This window comes from Rhineura floridana, chromosome 1 (assembly GCF_030035675.1).
Source record: "Rhineura floridana isolate rRhiFlo1 chromosome 1, rRhiFlo1.hap2, whole genome shotgun sequence".
NCBI lineage: Eukaryota > Metazoa > Chordata > Lepidosauria > Squamata > Rhineuridae > Rhineura > Rhineura floridana.
The window spans coordinates 257,679,210-257,702,572 of record NC_084480.1 but is presented as its reverse complement, the minus strand read 5'-3'; the positions used below and the strand labels follow the sequence as shown (position 1 = coordinate 257,702,572).

Here is a 23,363-nt window from a genome sequence, read left to right as displayed (position 1 = left end):
GATGTGTCCTCTTCATTGGGCTGAGGTTGGAGAACTACCTTGAAAGATGATGATGAGCTTTTTTCAATAATGTGATACGAAGGCAAGATAATGAAGAACTGTTGAATAAGAGCTACTGATTGAACTAGGTGGGAAGCAACAGGAAATGGAAGCCACAATTGTATGCTTACCTGTGGGTTTGGTTATAAGCACATCTTTTTTGCAAGCTACTTGCAAGTATCACAGTTATCCTGATTGTAGATGGGCACACTCCCCTGAAGTTTTTTATATGTTATTTTTGTTAAGTGTGTGTGTGTACACACAAAGACAAAAATAACTATATGCAAAAGATACAACTGGCAAACACAGACAAAACAGTAGATTGTTCCTTTTCGACAACCTTATCACATATTTTTCAGGTGTTCCTAATTACAAGGAACTGTTTCTGCTTTCTGATACCTGTCTCTGGAAGATCACCCTCCTTATTCGGTCATCCCTGCTTTGTATTTTATTGGAGATGTTGGGATGCCTCTTAAAACATTCATTAGTGTGCACTCATGTGCACTTGAGTTCTACAGGGTTCATCTCCCCCTAAGTCTGTAGTCTTCTAGTGCCAAGGGGGAGTAAGTCCCATTGAATTCAATAGCACTTATTTCTGAGTTGATATGCATAGGATAGTACTCTAATGTACCTGCATGTAATATGAAAACATGGAAACTGAACGCTAGTGCATTTCCCCCCTTATACCCCCACCCCACTCAGAATCATCCAGATAATAAAAAGTTGCTGGATATGTTTGAATTCCAAGAAAGTCATCATAAAATTAGACATTCTATTAAACATTGTTCAGTTTCAATACAAGAACTCTTCTATCGTCACTTTACTAACACAGACTTCTTCAGAAGCCAGTGTAGAACAGGCTATTGCAGAGCAAATGAGTGTGATATACAGGAGGCAGGGAAGAGCCTTCAGCAGTGTATAATTGGTGGAGGTGGTGTCTCAAGCACTGATCCTTGGTGTGAAAAGAACAGAGCTGTTACAAGTCCTCAAGACTGAAATGTTGGGGGGGTTGTTGTTACCACTTAATAGTAACTGTTTCAGCTTGATCAGCACACCTCACTATGCAAAATGTAGCCATGCCATCATATGGATCAGCTGAAGTTCCTTGCATAAATTCCCATGTCTTGATTTAGAAGGTTATGGTTCTAAATTGCACGGGAGCCTCCACAAGTATAGCAGTGTCCCATTTCAGAAGTTCATCCTTCAACTCATGGAGGATGAGAGGGGCGGTACTGAAGCTTAGCACACTCATCCTTGCTCTCCTCACTTGCAGTTTGATTTTTCACATGACTAGACGACGTTAGGGTTTTATAACTTCTTGTTTGCCACCCTGGGATCCATTTGGGAGGAAGGGGGGGGGGAATAACAACAACAACAGAAAGCATGAAGGGTACTATTCCAAATGAGTATTTCAATACTAATATATTGATATTGAGTGCTCTCTAGATATTTTTCCATTCATGGATGGTTCTGCCTCATGACTCAGATGTATCTGGATTTTCAAAAGCTTATGTTTAAAGCTATTTGTTTACCATAGATATAAGTTTTCAACCTACTCTTGACACCTTGACAGAGAACTTGTGCCATCCTGTCTCTTAAAACCATTCAACATGAGAGGTATATTGGGCAATATTCAGACAAGGTAACAAGACTTCATGACTATTTTCTGCAGACTTGTCTAGGCCTGAAAAGAGAGAGACCAAATGTCCCATTCCTGGATGTGATGGCACAGGGCACGTGACTGGATTGTATCCTCACCACCGCAGTCTTTCGGGTTGTCCACATAAAGTTAGAGTGCCACTCGAAAGTAAGTATAAGTTATTCAATGCAGAAAAACATATTGTGGCACAAATCTATGTGTGATTTCTTTAGGGCAGTTGACATTACTGCACCACTAGTCTCTTTCCCTCCACTGGCCTCTCAGTGGCATGGCTGTATTGCTCTATAAATTGATACTGCTGCTTAGCTGAAAGTGAAGCCAGCAGTAGCCTCTTATATGGCATTTATTTATTCATTCAGGTCAGGAGGAGCCAACATGGTGCCCTCCAGATGTTTCAGAATACCCATAATCCCTGGTGATTGGTCATACTGACTGAGGCTGATGGGAGTGTAGTCTGTAACTTCTGGAGGGTACCAAGAGGTTGGCTACTCCTGATTTATGTATTTGTATTCCACCTTTCAGAGCTATACAACTCACTAAGCTCTCTCTCTCTCTCTCTCTCTCTCTCTCTCTCTCTCTCTCTCTCTCTCTCTCACACACACACACACACACACACACACACACACACACACACACACACATTTACTGCAGGTGTAGGGAACCTGTGGCCTTCCAGATGTTGTGAATTGCAACTCCCATTAACTCCAGCTAGCATGACCAATTATCAGGGATTAGGGAGTGGTAGTCCTGCAACATCTGGAGGACCAAAGGTTCCCCATCCCTGGATTACTAGATTTAGAGCTGCCACTGTTGTAGAATGCATTATCTGACTAACATCAAGCAGCACTGTTCAAAACACAAACATTTCAATTTATTTCTATTTTAAAAGATAAATTACCCACACTTGTGCTTTGAAATCAGTGGAACTTACTTTTGCTCTGGTTGCTTTGAAGTTGTTGGAACTTACTATCAAGAAAATGTGACTTGAATCAGGTGTTGAACTGGTGAAAATCTAAGTACTTTAATGAACAAGTTATGTATTCCAGACAGAAAAGGCTGGTTACACAGAGTGCACTTGGGCCTCCCTCCCAAACAGCAGTAGTTTGTGGCAGTACTTCATCTCAGGAGATGCTTCATCTCAGAAGAAGCAGGCATGCTGAAGTGAACAGGAGCAGTTTACTATTCACTTTATGTCTGAAATTGCTGTTTGAGAGGGTTATGAGAAGGTGCACCTATTATCTTTTATCCCAGGACACAAATTGTTCTCATCAGACTCTGATTTGTTTACATGATGGAAGGTTGACTCCAAGGTTAAAGCATGCTGGAAGAGATCCAATAAGTTGGTAAAGATCAGGAACTCTTCATATCTCTCTTTCCTTCAGAGATGTGTGGCCATGTAGGAAATAGCAGGATGCTATCCCTGCGGCATGAAGTTCACAGTTCCATAGAGATACATGGTGGTTCACACATCATGTGGAAAATGTTTCATTGTCTTTTATAACTAAATGATGTTACAACCACATGACCATAACTTCTGAATAATATCTCCAAGTCTTGAACCAGGAATTGCACTGTAAAGTTGACATGTATTTGGGCCACTCTTTTCTTCTTTTCGTTTAGTCCTTGCAATGCATGAAAATGTTTTAAAGTGCCCCACTCCTGGATGTACAGGAAGAGGACATGTCAATAGCAACCGCAACACTCACAGAAGGTAATCTTAGTCTGTTACCCACTGGTGATGGTCAGGGATGAGAAACTGGTGGCCTCCCAGGTGTTCAACAACACTCCAGCTCCTGCTAGCCCCAGCTGGTGTGCCCAGAGGTAAGAATGATGGGAATTACAGTCCAACAACATCTGGAGGGCCACAGTTTTCCCATCCCTGAACTAGCTTGTACAAGGAAGGAACATTTTCATTACCATTTGTCACTCAGTCCATACAAAAGGGCAGCATAAGTACTTAACTCCTGCAAGAAAACCTCCCTTATACCCTTACAAGTGGTATTTGTATAAAATAATTTAGGACACATTGTAGTCAATATGAACTACCTTTAAATTCACTGTCTTCAGTGGAAGAGAGTTAAGTACATATTTAATTGTCCCATTGATATAACTGAGAAATAAAGCTGCTTAACTTTGACTGGATTATGCCATTACACTTTTGTACAATATCAAGAAAACTGGTGTGTATGGATAAATCAGATAGAAATAGATTCACACATTGGTCATAGTTTATTGACACCTACGCTCTAAGCAGGGGTGGCTAACCTTTTTTGGTCCAAGGGCTGTATTACCCTCTGGAGGATGCATACACCAGTGATAGGTATGTAAAAAAAATGAGCATGACCACTATACATTCCCATACATGCATTCACACATCAGAGTGTGAGCACACAGGCACACACACATGTAGACAGGCGCAGAGCACCTCACCTCCAATCCTTATCAATCCATGCAGATCAGCAGAGGAGCCAGGAGGTATTTTTCTCCCCATTGCAGGGCTAGTGAGAAAGGAAACTCACTGCCCTGCCCAGTTCCATGATGCTTGATTTGAAGAGCAAAGAGGGCATGCTTTTTTCCTGCCCTTTATAGTGTTGGACTAGGGGAAGAGGTTTAAATCTTTCTGCCCACCCCAGTGCTGCAATGCTACCTGCTGCAGATGCCATTTCTGCATTTCTTAAAGCTCCTTCTAGGAGGAAGGGCGGGATATAACATAAATATATAAATGGCAGGGGGAAAATGCACATAGCAGATTCAGCTCACAGGCAGGTGGTTCACTGTCTCAATCCTAAGAGACAGAAAAGACCCATATAAATGTGTGCTACGCATTCTCAAATATTATTTCACATGTATGCTTTAAATTGCATATTTGTATGCATATAATTTACATATTCTTATTTATTTATTTATGTATTTATTTGTTAGATTTATATCCCGCCCTTCCTCCTAGTAGGAGCCCAGGGCGGCCAACAAAAGCACTAAAAACACTCTAAATCATCATAAAATCAGACTTTAAAATATATTAAAATAAAACCTCCTTAAAAACATATTAAAATGAAACATATTGCTTCACTTTAATTGTGTGAAGTCACAGTTATATATCCTTAATTGTAAAAGTTACTAGCAACAAATAACAGAACCTAAGGTGAATTACAAAGGACCATATTGTTAACACAGATAACACCCATTTTATGTGGTGAAAACAATCAGATTTCACCCCCCCCAGTATATTTTGGAGTGGTGATTAAATCTTCTGACTTCCCAAACATATGTCCAGGTTATGATTTACCATTATTTGATCCAACACACCAAAATCATTGATGTGTTTGGCTTGGTTTGACTTCACTCTGGTAGAAATAGATGTAGGAATGAGTATCATATTATGAAATATTTACCAGGCCAATGTTGCTGCTGGTGATGATAGGAGAGGGCAGATGAGGACTTCAGACAGTCTGGGACTGACATATGAATGGATGGGCAAGGGCAGCCTATCTAAGAGGGCAGGAGTTAGGCATTAGCATCACTGGTCTCTTGCAGTGGCCCATATCCCTGCAGGGAGACCATTGCCTAGTCTTAGAGCCTCATGGCCCTACTACACTTTTTCTTTGCTGTCACTGCCTGTTCACCTGCCCTCTCCGCAGCCTAAAAGGAGTGACAAGAGCAAGGAGAGGGAGCAGCATCCACCAGTTGCCCTCTGGGTACAGATGGAGCCCAAGAGGAGAGAGCAGTGAATAGACAGCAGTGTAAGTGGCAAGGAAAATGGCAGCCAATCGGGGGGGGGCACTGACAGCATCTTTCCCAAGGATATCCCACACCAGTAGTTGGCACTGCTAACTAAACAAGGGATCCTCAAAAGATGGGGAGGGGAACAAGTCGCAGCAGGACATAGATGCATGAATTAGCAGTGGGAAAAAACGTGGTTGGATTTCTATATGTTAAAATACTGAGATCTGGATGAATCTCAGAATCATGTGGGAAATCAAGGGCAAAATGTTAGATAGTATTTTGCCTACAGTGCCAAAATGGATTTTAAGGATCCTAGTTCTTTGGAGGGAAGAAACACAAGTTGTTAACAGCTCCTCATATGTGACAAATCTCTTTTAAACAGTCTTTCTGGTTGTCCAATTGCTGCAGCTGAAAAAATGGCAATGTCTCAGGAAAAAAATCAGCATGAGTCTCCCAAAACAGGGCAGTGCCATGATCTGGTCCACAGGTAAGTATCACTCATCATACTTAGCACAAATAGTTTGGTGCACATGAATGTATTACTTACACTATAATTTATAATACCCTAAAATGTTCCAGTTCACTTTACAAAAAAAAATGAGGCAATCATTTCCTTAGGGGTGTATCCATTGCTGCCATTCTGCTCATGCAACAGATTTTCTCTTGCACAATGGAACTTCTCCCTTCTTTTCTCTCCCCTATAGCTCCCCGCCATGTGCACTTTCAAAATCTGCTGCAGAGGGTTGGGGATGTGCGAGGAGCAGATTTTTGGGGAGCGTGGAGGAAGGGGAAAGCCCCATTGCATAAGTGGAACACTGCTCATGCAGCACTAGCTACAACTCTTAGTGCCCTGTGAAAGACACAGGAGCCTCTGGACAAGTAAACAGATTGCAGTGCTAATTCATGCAAGTACATTTTGGTTTGGTTTTACTCTCTACAAGTCAGGTTTCTTTTCCTGCAAAGAGAACTGACTTTGTGACTCATGTTCAATGAGTACAAAATTGAGTTTTGCATGCTGTTAGCAAATGGGGTGAAATTTAGCAATTTACTGTTGTGGCACAATGTCTGCATAAGATCGTTAGGGAGGAAACTCTGGCAGAAGAACTCAAAACAGTCCAGTGAGGACTGAGCAGGCTCAATGGCCACAGAATGCTGGCTAACTATTGTGGGAAGGGAAAAAGAGAAAACAGGGGAGAGGGGATTTTGGAATGGAGTATCCTGAAGGAGGGCATGGCTGGCTGACTGGAGTGCTAAACAGGACCATTCAACACTGCAACATTTTGAAACCAATACTCATTATTCTGTTTTCTTATTATCTTCTTCATTTTCTCTGCAGGACAAACTTGGTGAAACAACTTGAGTTAGCTCAGTATAGCTGCAGATCTGCCCAACCAATCCCTTCCCCCAGAGCCACCATTATAAGAGAGCAAGAGAAATGTGGCAAAGTCCCATTTGACTATGCTAGCTTTGATGCCCAAGTCTTTGGCAAACATTCAATGGTGCCAACTATGCAAGGAAACCCCCCCCCACAATTCCTCGAATGTAAGTGAAAATTCAGTCTGATTATACTCAGCTTGCATGTAAATAGCAACAAATACAATTTTTTTTAATTTTGTTTCCAAAATTTGTATTCACCCTTTCATTGTAAAATCAATCTCAGGACAGATAACAATACTCATAGTAACAGTATCAGCAGCATAAAAATTTACACATTAGTGTCTAAAACCAATACAACCCAACCTTAATTGTATACTGTATAGCATAGCTAAGAAACACTGGCTGGCCATAACATTTCCAAATATACCATAGTGGTATCTCTCCATATTTTGTTGCATTACAACTCTCATCATCCCTGACCATTGGCCATGTGGGCTGGGATTGATGGGAGTTGGAGTCCAACAACATCTGAAAGGCCACTGGTTCCCTATCCCTGACATAGTAAAATACTATCTGGTCGCAGTCCCAAGAACCATATGGGCTGTGCACATGTAGCTGTGACTACAGATAAGCAATGCCTGGTTTCAGGATCTAACTAAAGTTGATAGCACATGTGTGCTTGCTCACAAACACATACACGGTTCAGTGCATCCAGTACAAGTATCAACTGTTTACTGGCCTGAGGTGCCTTGTATTAACTTATTTTTACTTGAAAAGGCAGCACCACGATTATAGATAGAAAGTAGCACTTGACATATTCTTACTGCCTCAAATGTGTGACACTTGCTCATAATGAATTATATTGAAAATAACCCCTCAAATAATCAGATGGCAAGAACCACGGTTTATATAAAATGGTATAACACTCTTAGGCTGATGATCCATCCAGAAAAGCTAATTGGGTTTCAAGGTATTAAGTTTGAATTTTGTAACTGGCTGGGGATGCATTGTTGTGATAGGCGATGTGACCTTTGTACTGATGTGAGAGGAGAAAGGTTGTGCTTATGCTTGTGCTAGTCCCTCCACACACACACACGTCTGGTATACAAGCAGTCCATTGAAAGGTTGTTACTTGCTTTTGCATGCGCAGCTGTGTGACTAAACTGTGTCACCACCCTCTCACCTTCTTGCACAGGATCCTATCCCCAAAGAAGCCTCACAGGAATTTCTTGAAATAAGGCCGGGTCAGGGGTTGATTTGGAATTGGAACCCACTTCTGTGACACACCATAGTTTGTCTCAGTGGGTTAGATCTAGACATGATCATACTTAGAGCAGACCCACTGAAATAAATTAGGACTAACTTGTCCCATTGTTTTCTAATGGGTGTACTCTGTCTGTTCCTAAAGTATGCTCCTTGTAAAAAAAAAAAATAGGGCTTAAAGGTTGTACTTCCTCTGTTCAAAGTCAATCCTCTCTGAACTGAAAATTCTTTTTGCAATCTGCCTGACTGGGAAGAATTATTCCTGAGAACCCCAGATATTGTATGTCTTTATCTTGATATAGCAAACTAGATCCTGAACAATATTACTGACATTTCTTCAGCTGCCACAAATCTTGGCAAAAATGCCATTACTGCATGGCTCTAGGAACCCCCTAAGAAATATCTGTTTACACAATTTTTGAATGCAGAGGCCTTGAATCAGTATCATCTGGCAATTCAAAATAATGACTGGACTCTAGAGAGGAAAGCACACATGTACTGTGGGCACACCCAAATTCTGTTTCAGAAAGACACCCTATCATTTAAAAATTCTACGAGGTCAATGGGAACTGTGGCAGCTAAATACATGAGCACTTTAGAAAAATAATGCATGAAGCATTTTCCATAGATCAGTTAGGGAATATGGGACTGTCCAGATGGTGCTAGACTACAATTCCCATCTTTCCTGATTATTAGCCATGTTGGCTGGGGATGATGGAAGTTGAAGTCTAACAACATGTAGAGGGCCACAGATTCCTAACCCTTGCCCAAGATCCTCTGTTTAAATTGCTCTTAAACCTAATCTCTATGTTGCTTTAAAAAAACCCAAGGAATTTAAAGAGATGTTTTGGTGTTCTGGGAAGGGAAGAACTTTTTGAAAAGGGAACTCAGGGAAGAAAAATAGCTACATGCCTTGGATGTTGTATGCAGCCACAATCAATAAACATATAACATTATGAATGTCAAATTAATAAAAGTAAAGAGACATCTGTAGATAAGGTGAACAGAAAAGCAAAAATAACTCTCAACATTTGGTGAGAGGAATAACATTTAAGTGCAGGGTTCATTAGTTGCTATTTTTAACTCTACTTTCCTAGCTAATCTATCTATATGAAATAACAATTATCTATAACTCATGCTACAATCCTAAATGTACAATTCAGTGCCACTGAATTCAATGACATTTACTTCTGAATAGTTGGTGAATTATATTTCACTCTACCTCTGTTTTCTTGATTTAAGATAGCTGGCACTTAAGGGATCCTTTAGATTCATTTTCCTTATGAATATAATACTTAACATTTTTTCTGTATAAAAGAATATTCCAACCTTCTAAAATTCAAACTGAATCACAGAAGAATAAAACACTGCAGTAAATTTGAGACCAACCATTTTTGGCTATAACCCAGCATTGTTATAGCTTAGGCTGACCAATATTGCTTTGGTTTTATATATTCTATCTTGGTGTTCCATGAAATTCATCATGTTTATGTTAATAAAGATTGTGAGCCCACTTGTGCTTAAGTGAGCCAAATCTTGTTCATTTTTATTTATTCATCGCTGAACTTAATGGAAATAAAGAATTTCCTGTGTAATCAGATCCACAATTTTGCCTCCCACTGAAAATGGGTGTACCTGATAGGGACGGAGGAGAAATTTGATTCCATTCACATTTAAAGGCAAGCCTAACTAATTTGCACTTTCTGGAACAATATGTGAACTGAAACAGCCATCCTTCAAAATTTGCACTTTTCTGAATTTTGCAATGAAGTTCTCCAGCAAAGTAATGTGTATAAAAATACATGCATGTATTAGGGTAAATTGCTTTGCAAAAAAAATTATATTACGCAAGATTGCATACAAACATGTTCATATTAGGGAGAAATTAACATTTAAATGCTGATGAATTTTCATGAGGACTTTTTTTAAAAAATCACAAACTGATGTGTAAAAGTGTGGAGACCTGAACTGGAAAAAATGAGAAACAAGAGAGAAACTGAAATTGACAGATTTGCTCATTGATAGTACCTGAACATTTATACAACACCTCTGGTTTTCTTAACTATAATATTAATCACAAAGTGATCTCATGTTTTAAATGCATTCAATTCTGAAGTTTCTTCATAGGAATAGTAGAGTTTCAAGTCAAAAATAGACTTCTTTTAATGTACTCTTTGCCTATTTTATTGTATAATTATATAATTAAAATAAAATAACAAATGATAATTATAACCCCCCCAGTATCTTTAATAGGGGGGACAGTTGCATGCAAGCTATTTCTAATCAAATGTCTCTTCAACAGCAAAGCATTTTTCAAATCCAGGGAAATTTTCTAATCGGCTGCCTAGTGCTAGCGCCCACACACAGAGCCCTTGCCATGCCAACTCTTATGGCTACGGTCAATGTAGTGAAGACACCCACATAGCAGCAGCTGCTGCAATCCTGAACCTTTCCACCCACTGCAGGGAAGCAGCAGAGATCCTCTCCAACAAACCACAGAGTCTGTCTGCCAAGGTAGGCAAGTCCAAGAGCCTGGAGGGTATGCTATCTACTGAACTGTGCAAATAAACTGTCTTTCATATTAGTGACTGCATTCAATTCCTCCCTTACCACCACCACCACCCCCTAAAAAAGAGAAAAAGAAAAGGAGCAACTTTCTGCATATTCTTTTCAAGAGAGATAGAGCTATCTGGAGGGGGGATAAGGGGGAGAGGACAGAAGAAAAGAAATGCACAAACTGTGTTGTGGACACTCACCATAACTGACTTCAAAGCAGAAGAGAAATAAGGGAGGAAAGAGGGGAAACTGTGAATCCAGAAATGGCTTTGAGTGGACAGTGGTGCAAAATGTTTTTAAAAAGAGATTTCTCTTTGCATAGTAAAAAGACTACTGTACGTTCCTGTTGATGAGACTGGTTAATAAAATTAATAGAAATGAGGTGTGGGAGAACATCACAGATCCTAGTTTTGCTCTTTTTGTGACAGATGATTTCATAGACCATCAGAGCTTATTCACAATATAGGGGATAAGGAAAGATCACTTGTATATCTGGTTGTTTATCTAGGTGATGATTCTGCCTACTTCATTGATATCAAGTTTTATTTTCACTTTTTAAGGAGAGCTACAAAAGGTATTCTTGTGTTATAAAAATTTACTATGTATAGCATTGGTTCCCAACCTTTATGAGTATGGGACTTTGTAAGCTCAAAAAAAATTCTGACCTCGCCGCCCCATGCTAATTGTAATTTTAGTCTGTTGATTGAAATAAATGGTGCCTGGCAAAATCACATCTCCAACTATCCCTTTCCATAAAAAGCTCCCTGCAGACATGAATGTGCTGCTTTCTTTTCTTAATGCAAAGGTTCAATCAAATTGGTATCGCACACACACACAGAGACAGACAGAGAGACAGTCAGACAGATACACAGTCTGATGTACAGGCCTGTCTCCCAACACCAGCGGGTTACAGCGTTGTGCTAAGCTCCAGGTTCAAATCCCCATCCAGCCTTGAAGCCCACTGGGTGACCTTGGGCCAGACACAGTCTCTCAGCCTGACCTATCTCACAGGGTTGGTGTAAGGAGAAAATGGAAAGGGGGGAAACCATGTGTACCACCTTGAGCAACTTGGAGGAAAGGTGGGATATAAATGCAATAATAATTAAATAAATATATTTCTGCTGCAATACCAGGATCCCAGCCTCAGCCAACCTGCTGAGCTTTCTTTTTTCTTTTTAATAATAATCAAGAAGCAGCAATGTGTTGGTGATGGGATGCTAGATTGTGCACTGCAGACAACAAGTAAGACAGACAGCAGTGCGACGAGATGGGAGTTGCCAATAGTAATCCCCTCTTCTTCTTGATAGCTCCATTCTTAGCCTCGTTTGGTGTCTGCCTCGTGTTTTATTGGCAGATGCCTGCCCTCGGCGCACCTGAAAGATGCTCTAGTGCATTGGAGCAAGGGGGAGGTGTCATCTGCAGTGGCAGTGAGGAGCAGACAGCATCCAGGGAGGAAAGACTTTTTTTAAAAAATTAATAAATAATTCATTTCTTTACTGTTTGTGGCCCCCTCTGGATTACTTTGTGGCCCCCAGGTTGGGAACCACTGACATATAGTATGAAACACCTCTAGCTGTACTGTCTGGCAAATAAGGCCTGCTGTTGTTGCTGTTGTCGTATTGTAAGATATATTAGTATCATTGGAAACCATTTATATCACCATTAGGGATTGAACTATGGTATTGGCAGAACCTCATATTCACCCTAGATTCATCTCCATCACTGGTTGCCCAGGTGACCTCTGTGGTGAGGAGCACCTATTATCAGTTTACACTAACTATGCCCTTTCCTGGACAGCGATAGCTTAGCCACTGTGATTCATGATTGGACTACTGTGATAGTGTAATATATGTGGGGCTTCTCTTGGCATTGATTTGGAAGCTGCACTTGTTGCAGAAGGTTGTGGCCAGATTGTTGAGCAGAGCACCTGAATGCAGACATATTATACCTATGCCGAGGGAACTGCATTGGCTGCCGATTAGCTGACAGACCAGGTTCAAAGTCTTATTGGTAACATATAAAGCCCTGAACAACTTGGTACCAGGTTACCAGAAATGCCACCTGCCCCTGTATAGACTTGTAAGATCACTTAGATCACCTGCAGAAATTCTATTTGTGGTATCACACCCAACACATCATTGTAGGGTGGTAACTCAAAAATTGGCATTTTTTGCTGTTGCCCGTTTTGTGGCATATCCTTCCCTTTGCCATATACGAAGCAGGAACTATCAGTAGCTTCAGACATCTTTTTGGACAGGCTTTCCCTGAACCATAAGTTTGGACCCTTTTTTACATGTCTGCATTTCTGTTTTATTCACTTTAATATGCTTTTATGTGTTTTTATATTGCTGTTTTACTGGTTTTAGGTTGTGTTTTTGTTTTAATGATTTATTGTTTGTAGCCCTGTAGCCAACCACATTTCCAAGTGGGGCAGTCACATTTCTAGATCGGGCATTGGAGGGGAGGTGCCTAGTACCAGCCAATCCCCCCCCCGGGTGGAAAGGACATGAGGGTCAGGGAAAAGGAAAGACAATGACATTGTCCCCACCCTCATTCCTCCTTCATCCAGATAGTGTGTTAACTTACATGAATGAAGTTTAATCTGTTGAATTGTCTCACCCTTTTTTGAGAGATCCCCAGAAATACCACACTCAAAGGCTTGACTTTGCCTATAGCTACAGTCCTCTTTTATTTCTGTTCTGATTCTTCATGAATTTAACTACCTTGGTAATGACATTAAGCTCCTGAGCTTGGCTTTGATGCTGCATTAGGCATCTGTTTTAGATTCCACTCAAAAAATAAACTTGTCCATACTACAAGTTTATGGAAGGGCAGAGAGAAAACAAATACTTTAGAGTGGGTTTGTTAACTTCTCCTTGAGAGTCCATTCTTCTGGTCTTGTTCCTGACATTTAGATTGTCCTTCCTGTTGGCCAATCAAAGGAAAACTTTTAAACTGACTGCTATATAAAGGACTAACTAAGCAACTGGAAACTAATTGTGGAAAGCAATTCGATTTTATTTATTTATTATATTTATATACTGCCCCATAGACGAAGCTCTCTGGGCGGTTTACAATCTGGGTTTTATCTGGTTGCTGGGTTGATTTTTCTGTCCAGAAACCCTGAAAATGCCTCATGTTGAGCTGTACACATTGGGAAAACCAGAAATTAAGCCTGAGTTACAGCCTGGGTGGCCAGCCACCAGCTAACTGTAGTGTACACAGCAATATTTCTATTTTTCTAGGACTGTTTCCTTGGTCATCAAGTACTGAAGAAAAGAAGCAAAAATAGCCAGTAAGATTGTGAATAGAGTGAGTGCTTTAAAAGAGTAAAGGGTAATTTAGGGTAGCCAATTTTTTTATCACTCTAAGTTATCTCTTTATTTCATCCTTTAGCAATAAGTATTCATTCTACCTTATTCACTGAATTATTCAGAGGGTCCTATTCTTGAATTGCTCCCATTCTTAAAACAACCAGTTTTTAAATGGAGGTTCCCAAGAAAATCCTAGGTGGGTGAATTACATCTTGGGGGGCCACTGCCCCCATTCCCACCCACCCCTGGCTACAGGGTTGGCACAGGGCCATGGAAATGGGTGATGTACGAAAAGTGTTATAGAATGACACATCCGAGATTGCTCATGTATTTGAATACATTTGCTGAGACACAGAGATATGTCTCTTTGGTGAGCCTTCTACTTGTAATGCAGCATCAGTCTCATAACTACAGTATCTGAAGAGCAGTTATCCTGGCTGAAGAAAAGCTCCTTCAGTGGGACTCCTGTTCCACATAACTAACTGCTATATCCAGTGAGAGAACTTTTCTTTTTATCACATGTGCAAAATCGGATCAGATGTTCAAGGCTTGTATTTAGTGAAGTAGAATTTTGTGCTTTTCCTTTTTTGTGACTGCTATTGTGACAGCCAGGTTCTTGAAGTCAACAATGGTGCTGTTGTTGCATTCATAGGCTGTCTGTCCAGATAACTCCATTTTTAGGGCCCATGGTTTATTGCTGGTTTTCTCTAGGTTCACAGCTTTATTCATTATATTGGCCGGAGACATTTTCTAGTGCTGGACTACAACAGAGATGACTTCACACCCCCATCCCCTCATGTTGAAAAGAAGAGTGATGCCAAAGGCTGTATTAAATTGCTTCCCCTACCTTTGGCTGACCTTAGAAACAGATCATTTTTGCCAAAGAAAGGAAGAGACCATGCATAAGATTTTTTTTCTTCAGCTGTACACCTGTTTTGAATTTGCCAAAAAATGGAAGGCAATTGTAACTACTCATAGTAACATGTGGAGCATATAGGGGTGGAGGGTGGGGGTGATTTGTGTCCAGATTTTTATTTGTTTTTAAAAAATGGTCTTCATGTCTGCCAGCCTCCACTTTTGCCAAACTTCCAGCAGGGCACGATGACAACCAGTGGTACACAGTATCTGACAGAAGAATGAGAATTAGCTTCTGGCCAGAGTGAAGATGAGCAAGGCTCAAAGAGATGGAGTAGCCAAAATCACACACATTCTTTTTTATTTGGTTTGGATAGTGATCCCGTTTAGGAAATGGGGCTTTGAAAAAGGCAAATATATGCTACAATAGTTTCTGGATGCATGTACCTAAACTAAAACAAATTACTGTGATTTGAAAATACAGACTGAATCAAATATGGCTAAACTTGTTTGGTTTTAATTTGATGTGGCCATTGCTCTGCAGTTCCTCACACTGCACATTATTTTTCTTTTAATTGCAAAGACCTGTTTCAAGATGGCATACCACTCTTTCAGGAAATGCCTTCATTTAATATGGAATTTTTAAAAATTGGAACAGTATAACTCCCCCCCCCCGCTTTTCCATCTAGATTCCCCCCTCAAAAAGAAACCCCTACTAGTGGCATATCCTATGGAAAAATGAATGAACAGCAGTGGTTTTCTGCAAATCCCATTTTTTCAGAGTTACTTGTAAATGAAAAGTTCTTTGTAGATCGCGCCCATGGGTTTTTAAATAAAGACTGAAGTAACCTTCCGGCAATAAGCTATATCTCCTGAAGCCCACAATGTACTCAAAAAGAGGAGCAGGCACAATAATTGGCATTGTTTAATAGATCCTCTCTTTGTCCATGTCTATAGACATAGCTGTCCTCTTTAAATTTTATCCATTCTGCTCACCATTGTGCAACAAAATATTTAGACGTTGAGGATGGGATGGATAGATAGAACGATGCTCACCAGCTTTCATAATTTAACCTCAGGGACAGGGACAGAAACCATCCCTCATTGTCTTTATTTCCTTATTAGTTTTATGGATTTTGGAACAGGACGTTGGTTAATCAGCTTGGATTTTTTTTTAATCTGACAAAACAGCTGAATGGCAAAATGAGGAAGAAAGTCCAGGCTCTAGAAATGGGATTTATTCCAGGCCCAGAGTTTCAGAAACAAATCCTTCCTTGGGGGCATATTTCTTGCAGCAATTCTCACCAAGTGCAAGGGACATTATAGTGACTCCTGACCCTCACATTTGGTGAGAATTTCTGCTAGAAAGGTGCCTTGAGGATGGATTTGTTTCTGAAACATGTTGGACCTGGAATAAGTCTCATTCTGGTGCTTGGGACTTTTCCCTTTTGGGGAATAAAAGAGATGAATGAAAAATCCCAAAGTTTAACTGAAAAATCAAACTCTGTTTTTATAGGAGGTATTTCCCAGTGCAGTATTATTATTTTTCTGCAGTTACAAGTTTCAGACAAAACTGGAGATCAGTGATGTATATAAGTTGCTTGTTCCTCTTCTTTGTATACTATTCCATAGCAGTGTTCTCTGGCTTTTAACACAAAAAGCCACAGTAATACTAGTAACATCCATCAAACACAATACTGTTAGACAATACCTGAAGGAAGGAAAAAGGTAAAATCACAAGCATAAATAAAATGATCAGAAATATATTTTCTTCCCATACATTGACAATAGTGGTATTCAGGAAAAGCTCAGGCATCTCATATGGTGTGTGATATATCATACACAAACCTCTAGAAAGTAATTTAATTATCTGAATCCCAATTGAATCAGATTGCAGATATTCTACATTTACTTACAATTAATTACATATATGCAAAATATAGTGAATTATCAATGAAAATGTTTATTGTTGTTTTTGACAATCCTGATGCATTTAAATAACGAGAGCTAGTTCTCAAGTTTTTTCATCATTTGGGTCAGTGAAAGAAAAACATGAGTTACAGATGATTCAATCTGAAGCATCAGGGGGTGAACTGAAGCCTCTCAGAGTAACCCCTTGCAACTCCTCTGACCGCCTTTGCAGTCACTGTGAATTAAAGACATTAGGAGCTATTAAGGTTGATAACTTCTACTGTAATCCAAGTTATTGTGTTATGTCATATAATATCACATATCAGTCATAGCAAGTCACAGTTTCCCCTGGTTTTATCTTATGACTTATGTGGCTGCCACTCAAAAAGGAAGACACAAGCTGTACATTCTGTCTTTCTCATGTACATTGCCTCTTGCCAAGAATTCTTTTTAATGTTTGGGTGTTTGTCCCCCAACATGTTTAGGCAAAGTGAAATACACATACTGTGCCTAGAAAGAAAACAAAAAAGAAAAACAAACAACATAAACTAGCATCTATGTTTTGTTTTTGCTCTTTGTATTAGTAATGGTGAAGCTGGTGAGTTAATCAGAACTGTTCTCAAATATATCTAGCAGTACACAACAAGGTGTGTGTGAGAATGGCGTTCCCGCCTTGTGCGGGGGCGTGTTTGCCGCCACTCCATTATTGAGAAGGCTCAGGAAGGTTCCCGAAGGTTTCCAAGTGGTCAAGTGGGGTCTTTTGACCAATTAGGTGTAGGAATTGAGCGGCTATAAATAAGTCCGCTCCTCCCTAAAAACTTGCCTTTTTGCCTTGCGACACCCACCCTCCCTCCCTTGTCAGTATGGGCTATGCCAGTCACCAAATGGGGCTGAGTAGGGTTTTTTTTTTTGAGATCCTGATTTCAGAATCTCTTTGGTTTTGCCTACTCCATACTGCTAGGTTTGATTCAATTGGCTTGCCGGGAAGGGTTGTGGTGATTCTGGTTTGGCTGGCATGGAATTTGGGCAGGTGAGGTAATTGGGGTTAAATTTGAGGCAGTTGAGGCATTCTGGTAAAGGGCACTCCCTAGGGAACCATCAGGGCTTAATGTCTGGTGGGGATCTGGGGAGTGTCCTTGTGGGACTGGCTTGCACATCATGGTTAACTCCTGTACGGCGGGGCCAGGATGCGGAGGTTGGAACTACATACCTGACTCCAATAGCAAGGAGGGATAAGTTTTCCCACATCCTTGACTGGGAGTTACAGTCCGATGTGACTGACTTCTGTATTGGAGGGTCTATTCCCTCACAGCTAGGTTGAGCCTCACCTGACTGAAGTATTTGAAATCAATTAATTGGTTGAATTGAATTTGATTGATTATTTGTTATATTTTACTAAATATAACATAATTCCATATATGTGTCACGAGTCTTCTTTGGTGTGGTGGCAATGGATGAGAGTGCAGAGTTGCCTAAAGAAAGGTAACGTAATGTTTTGAAGTCTTTCCATTGTATTAATTACTAATGGGTATATCTAGATCGTACTCAGAATAGACCCACTGAAATCAATGGACATTACTAACTTAAGTCCTTTGATTTCAATGGGTCTACTCAGAGACATCTGCACTACATAGTTAAAGCACTGATATGCCACTTTAAACAAGCATGGCTCCCACCCACCCCCCAAAAAAGTATCCTGGGATTGGGAAATGTAGTTTGTTAAGTTCGCTAAGCGTTGTTAAGAGACTCCTATTCCTCCACAGAGCTGTAATTACCATGGTTTCATGGGAAGAGGTATTGACCGTTATACCACTCTGAGAATTGTAGCTCTGTGAATGGAACAGGGCTCTCCTAGGAACTCTCTCAGCACCCTTAACAAACCACAGTTCCCAGGGTTCTTTAGAGGAAGCCATGACTGTTTAAAGTGGTACGATAAAGTGCTTTAAATGTGTGGTGTGGATGTGCCTTAGTTGGATACAACCTTAAGAAAAAAAGGGTTTTTTAAAAAAACATACTAAGTGATTGTGAGTTACCCCAGAGTTTTGGAGCATATGGGGAGCAATATATCTTCACATGTAAAATGCCAGATACTTTTCTTTAAAAAGAAAATGTGAAATTCAGGAAAGGGGGCTGGAATAGCCATGAGGGGCTAGGCCTTGAAAGGTCTTCTTGTAACTGTGGCTTTCTGCTCAGGCCTTGTTTAGGAGTGCTTTTTTACCTTCAGGTGGAAGGTGAGTGACTGTCTGGGGCAGGCCAAGGCCTTCTTTTTTGGCCTTTAGGTAGCATTTCAACCATGGCCTTTCCTCCCCCAAAAGACATTTACAGGCATCTACTTTTTTATTGTTTAGACACTGACTGAAAATATTTTCTCTGGACAATGAACAGTAATATTAACATAATAAATAGAACACCAAGTACAACAAAAAGCTAAAATAAATAAAATCAGATGCATAATACACCTTTAAAATAAACCTCCCCTTTACCCCCGATGGGGAAGTGATTAGGGTTACATACCGATAGTGGGTTGGGTTAAAGCCCAAAGTGGATGGGGCAACAGTATACACACACCCCATTCTTTCCCACACACATGCTTACACACACCATTTACCCCACTCACTTGCATAGCATTCTCTCTTACTCACTTTCTTTCTCAGACACACACCACAATCAAAGTTAGCTCATGTTACTTCCATGTTGTTTCAGGCTGCATAGCCCTTACAGGATCAAACAGACTATGCTTTCTAAACAGACTTTTAAGCTTTAATGGAATAAATGTTTTACAAACATCTCTGTCTGTGGCCTCAGGCCAGAAGCAGTGGGCCTTACCCTTAACTACTTCCAGGTTCTTTCCAGGAAGCGCAACCAACTCAGGCTGTATCTAGTAGTTCTTTCACATTTGTTACATGTGCTGCACAATGAGAAAGGGACTCTTTCTAACCGTAGCATGGTCAGTTGGACTGGTGATGCAGAGTGCTCTGACTCTGCTATGTTAGCTCAATCAGCTTCCATACTGACTGTGGAGGAAGTGACTTCACTCCCTCTCCAGCCTGTACTAAAGCAGATTCAGCTGATAAGGCAGAGATTGTGAGTTTTGCCTTGCCAAACAGATGGCTGATACCCTGCTTCAGCAGCCCAGTCACAGGGCATTGGAGGAGCACATGTGGCACAACATGGGGCAAGTTAAGTGGCCCTGATTGAGCAGCCTCGCAGGCTGCATTTGGTTCACAGGCCAGAGCTTCCCACTCCTGCTTTAAAGGATTAACATATTCATACAGGATATTTCTTTGTTGCCTATTTTCATTGGCCACTCAATAACATATGCTCTTTGGCAGCTGCCAAAAATAAAAAGAATAAAATATTAGCAATAAAATTCAAAACAATAAAAGCTACATAAAAGTGTGTTCTTTCTGGCAGATATACAATAAACCGGTGGGACACAGTTATACCTGGATATAAACTAAATCGGAAGAACAGGGAAGGATGTCTTGGAGCTGGTGTCACTCTGTATGTGAAAGAGGGCACTGAATCCAGGAAGATAGAAGCTCTCAAAGAAGCAGACTCCTCTACAGAATCATTGTGGGTAATGATATTGGGCCCCAATAATAATTTAGTACTGAGGACATTCTATCATCCCCCTAACCAAAATGATCAGAGAAATCTTGAGATGACAAATGAAATCGAGGAAGTATCCAAACTAGGAAATGTTGTAGTAATGGATGACTTCAACTACCCTGACATAGAGAGGCTACATATGTGTTTCAGTCAGGACGAAGTGATAAAATTTCTAGATACCCTAAATGACTGTGTCCCTGGAACAGCTGGTCACAGAGAGTGGTTCTCCAGCGGTGTGGGATCGGTTCCAGCTTCTTCCTTCTGATGAAGTGGACAAGGTGCTTTCAACCTTAAGGCCAACCACCTGCTTACTCGACCCTTGCCCGTTGTGGCTCATTATGAGCTGCAAGGACAGCCTGGGCAAGGGGATGAAGGTGGTGGTAAATGCGTCCTTCGAAGAGGGTGTAATGCCATCAGCCCTCAAGGAGGCAGTAATAAAACCAATTTTAAAGAAGCCCTCCTTGGATCCCCAAGATTTGAACAACTTTCACCCAATCTCAAACTTACCATTCTTGGGCAAGGCGGTTGAGCAGGGGGTGGCAAAGCAATTGCAAGCGCAATTGGAGGAAACAGATTATCTGGATCCATTTCAGTCGGGTTTCAGGGCTTTTTCAGATGTGGCCCCCACCCTGTGGAACTCCCTCCCAAATGATCTCCGCCTCGCCCCTTCTATAATGAGTTTTCGCCGGGCCTTGAAGACCTGGCTCTTCAGGCAGGCTTTTGGGGTGGGCTAGATTTTATCTTCATTGTTTTTAGATTTTTAATGTCTAGGTATTGTATGCCTATTTTGTACATCGCCCAGAGTGGCTGGACAGCCAGCCAGATGGGCGACTAATAAATTCAATAAATTCAATAAATAAATAAATAAATAAATAAATCATGGAACTGACCAGAGGGATGGCAACCCTGGACTCAATCTTAAGTGGTACCCAGGACCTGGTGCGAGATGTAAGTGCTGTCAAACCGATTGGAATCAGTGACCATAGTGCTATTAAATTAAACTTACATGTAAATGGCCAATTGTCAAGAAAATCCAACACTATTGCATTTGGCTTCTCCAAAATGAGAAGTTTTGGAGAAAACTTCTCCAAATTGAGGGGACTGGTAAAAAGAAAGTTGAAAGGTCAAATCACTCCAAAAAACTTGGGAGTTGTTTAAAAACACAATATTAGAAGCTCAACTGGAATATATAATGCAGATCAAGAAAGGTACCACCTGGGCCCAAGAACCACGAATCAGCCCCTTAGGGAAGCCTCGGCTGCCATCTTTGTTGATGGCAGAGTTGCGCCTGCAGTGCAACCAGCGTTTATGTCAAGGGAGAAGTAGGTAGGTGAAACATGCGTATGTATGTTGGGGTCCGGGACAGGCTGGTGCCGGTGCCGAGCACCACCCACCTTGCCCTCCCCTTGTGCCTCTCTTCTTTTCTCCTCGCCAGTCTCTGCAGCTCACCACCCACCCAGAATATCTGGGCCACCTAATTTATTTATTTATTTTTATTTATTTGTTCGATTTCTTAGTTGCTCATCTGGCTGGCTACCCAGCCACTCTGAGCGACGTACAAAGCAAAAAACATATAAAACATCAAAAACACCAAAACACTAAGCAAGAAAGCTAAACAATAACATAGAGACTAACTCAGTTACAATAAGGCTTCTCATCAAAAAGTGCGCCTTCAGATGGAAACTCCTGATGTGAGTCTTCCCACCCTAGCACAAAGACTGGTGTGGGTGATAGCCTATATGTAAGACCGAAAAACAACACCCCCTCTTGATCTCAGCATCCAGCGTCCAGTACACTCAGCGGGGGGGGGGCACAGCAAACAACCCCTTAAAGTCACGACTAACAAGGAAGTTCTCTTCAGAAGCGAAAAACAAAGGCACAAAGATGTATACACGGCCGATATTAAGGGCAAGCAGACAGAGGTCAGATGGTAAGATAGCGGCGGCTGCAGGGGCGTTCCCCCGCCCTCAGCATTCACCGAAAGATCATTGCAACAGTGCGGTGTTCCCAGGGACAGGCCACAGTACCAGACCCACCGAAAGGCCCCAGCCCAGCTCCAGCTCCAGCTTCAGCCTGGCTCGATGCGAAGGTAGCAGCGGCAGTGGCCTGGTGCAAATGTAAGCACCAAGCTGCATCCTGTTCAGGTACGAGGGAGACCTGCATAAAGAGGGGGGAGGCTGCCCCATATTTCCAATATGTTGTAGTCTCCGGCAAAGGGAATTTAATTAGAAAATTACCCCATAAAAGCCGTCAGTGGTTGAGCTCCCTCGTCCGTAATTGGCTAAATGGGTGCTGAGTAGTAGGGCTATAATCTGGGTAGAACCCGGCTAACCGGGCAATATGTCAACCCTAGGAATAAGATGGTATTTGCAAGATGCCCTCACTTGCAGTGACTGATTGGTTATTTTATTTATTTATTTATTGTATTTATATACCGCCCCATAGCTGAAGATCTCTCGGCGGTTTACAATAACTAAAAACATTAAAAACAAATATTCAAATTTAAAAACACATCTTTTAAAAATAATTTAAAACACAATTTAAAACAATTTAAAACACATGCTTTTTCCTCCAGTCTCTTGTGTTTTCCGTCAGGCCTGCCAGTTCTGCTTTACCGAGGTTCCTTGGGAGGTTTGGGTTGCCCACTGCAATAGTAAATGGAAAGGAGTGCATGATTAACTGAATCACTCTCTCTTCGCCAGAGTTTGCAAATCTGCTTCTTCAAACTTGTTTCAAATGTAGGTTAACATGAGAACCACTGGTAGGTGGTGTTTGTGATAAGAACCAGGATGTCCATTATATAAGGGATGACACAATATTTCATATATCCTGGTCCCAAACTGTATAGGGCTTTATAAACCAAAACCAGCACTTTCAGCTTATCCCAATTGGCAGGCAGAATCATAAGAGGGAACCAGATTAAAAACACAAACTGCCTAGTTCTGTGAATGTTTATTCTCCATGATTACTAAATGGAACCTCCATGTGAGAAATCAGCCACGGCATGGGCATATTCCATACTTGACCCACACTTGACTGCAATGTGGACATCT

The 23,363-nt window shown here is 41.0% G+C and overlaps 1 protein-coding gene across 1 annotated transcript in view; it reads left to right on the top strand.

Moving 5' to 3' along the window:
• ST18 (ST18 C2H2C-type zinc finger transcription factor) overlaps positions 1-23,363 on the top strand; it is a 188,115-nt gene that overhangs the window by 121,487 nt on the left and 43,265 nt on the right. Inside the window, exons 6-10 of the mRNA XM_061600648.1 lie at positions 1,712-1,846; positions 3,320-3,410; positions 5,805-5,909; positions 6,759-6,964; positions 10,365-10,576. Of these exons, the coding sequence (XP_061456632.1) occupies positions 1,712-1,846; positions 3,320-3,410; positions 5,805-5,909; positions 6,759-6,964; positions 10,365-10,576 (749 nt within the window). The remainder of the gene's footprint in view (positions 1-1,711; positions 1,847-3,319; positions 3,411-5,804; positions 5,910-6,758; positions 6,965-10,364; positions 10,577-23,363) is intronic.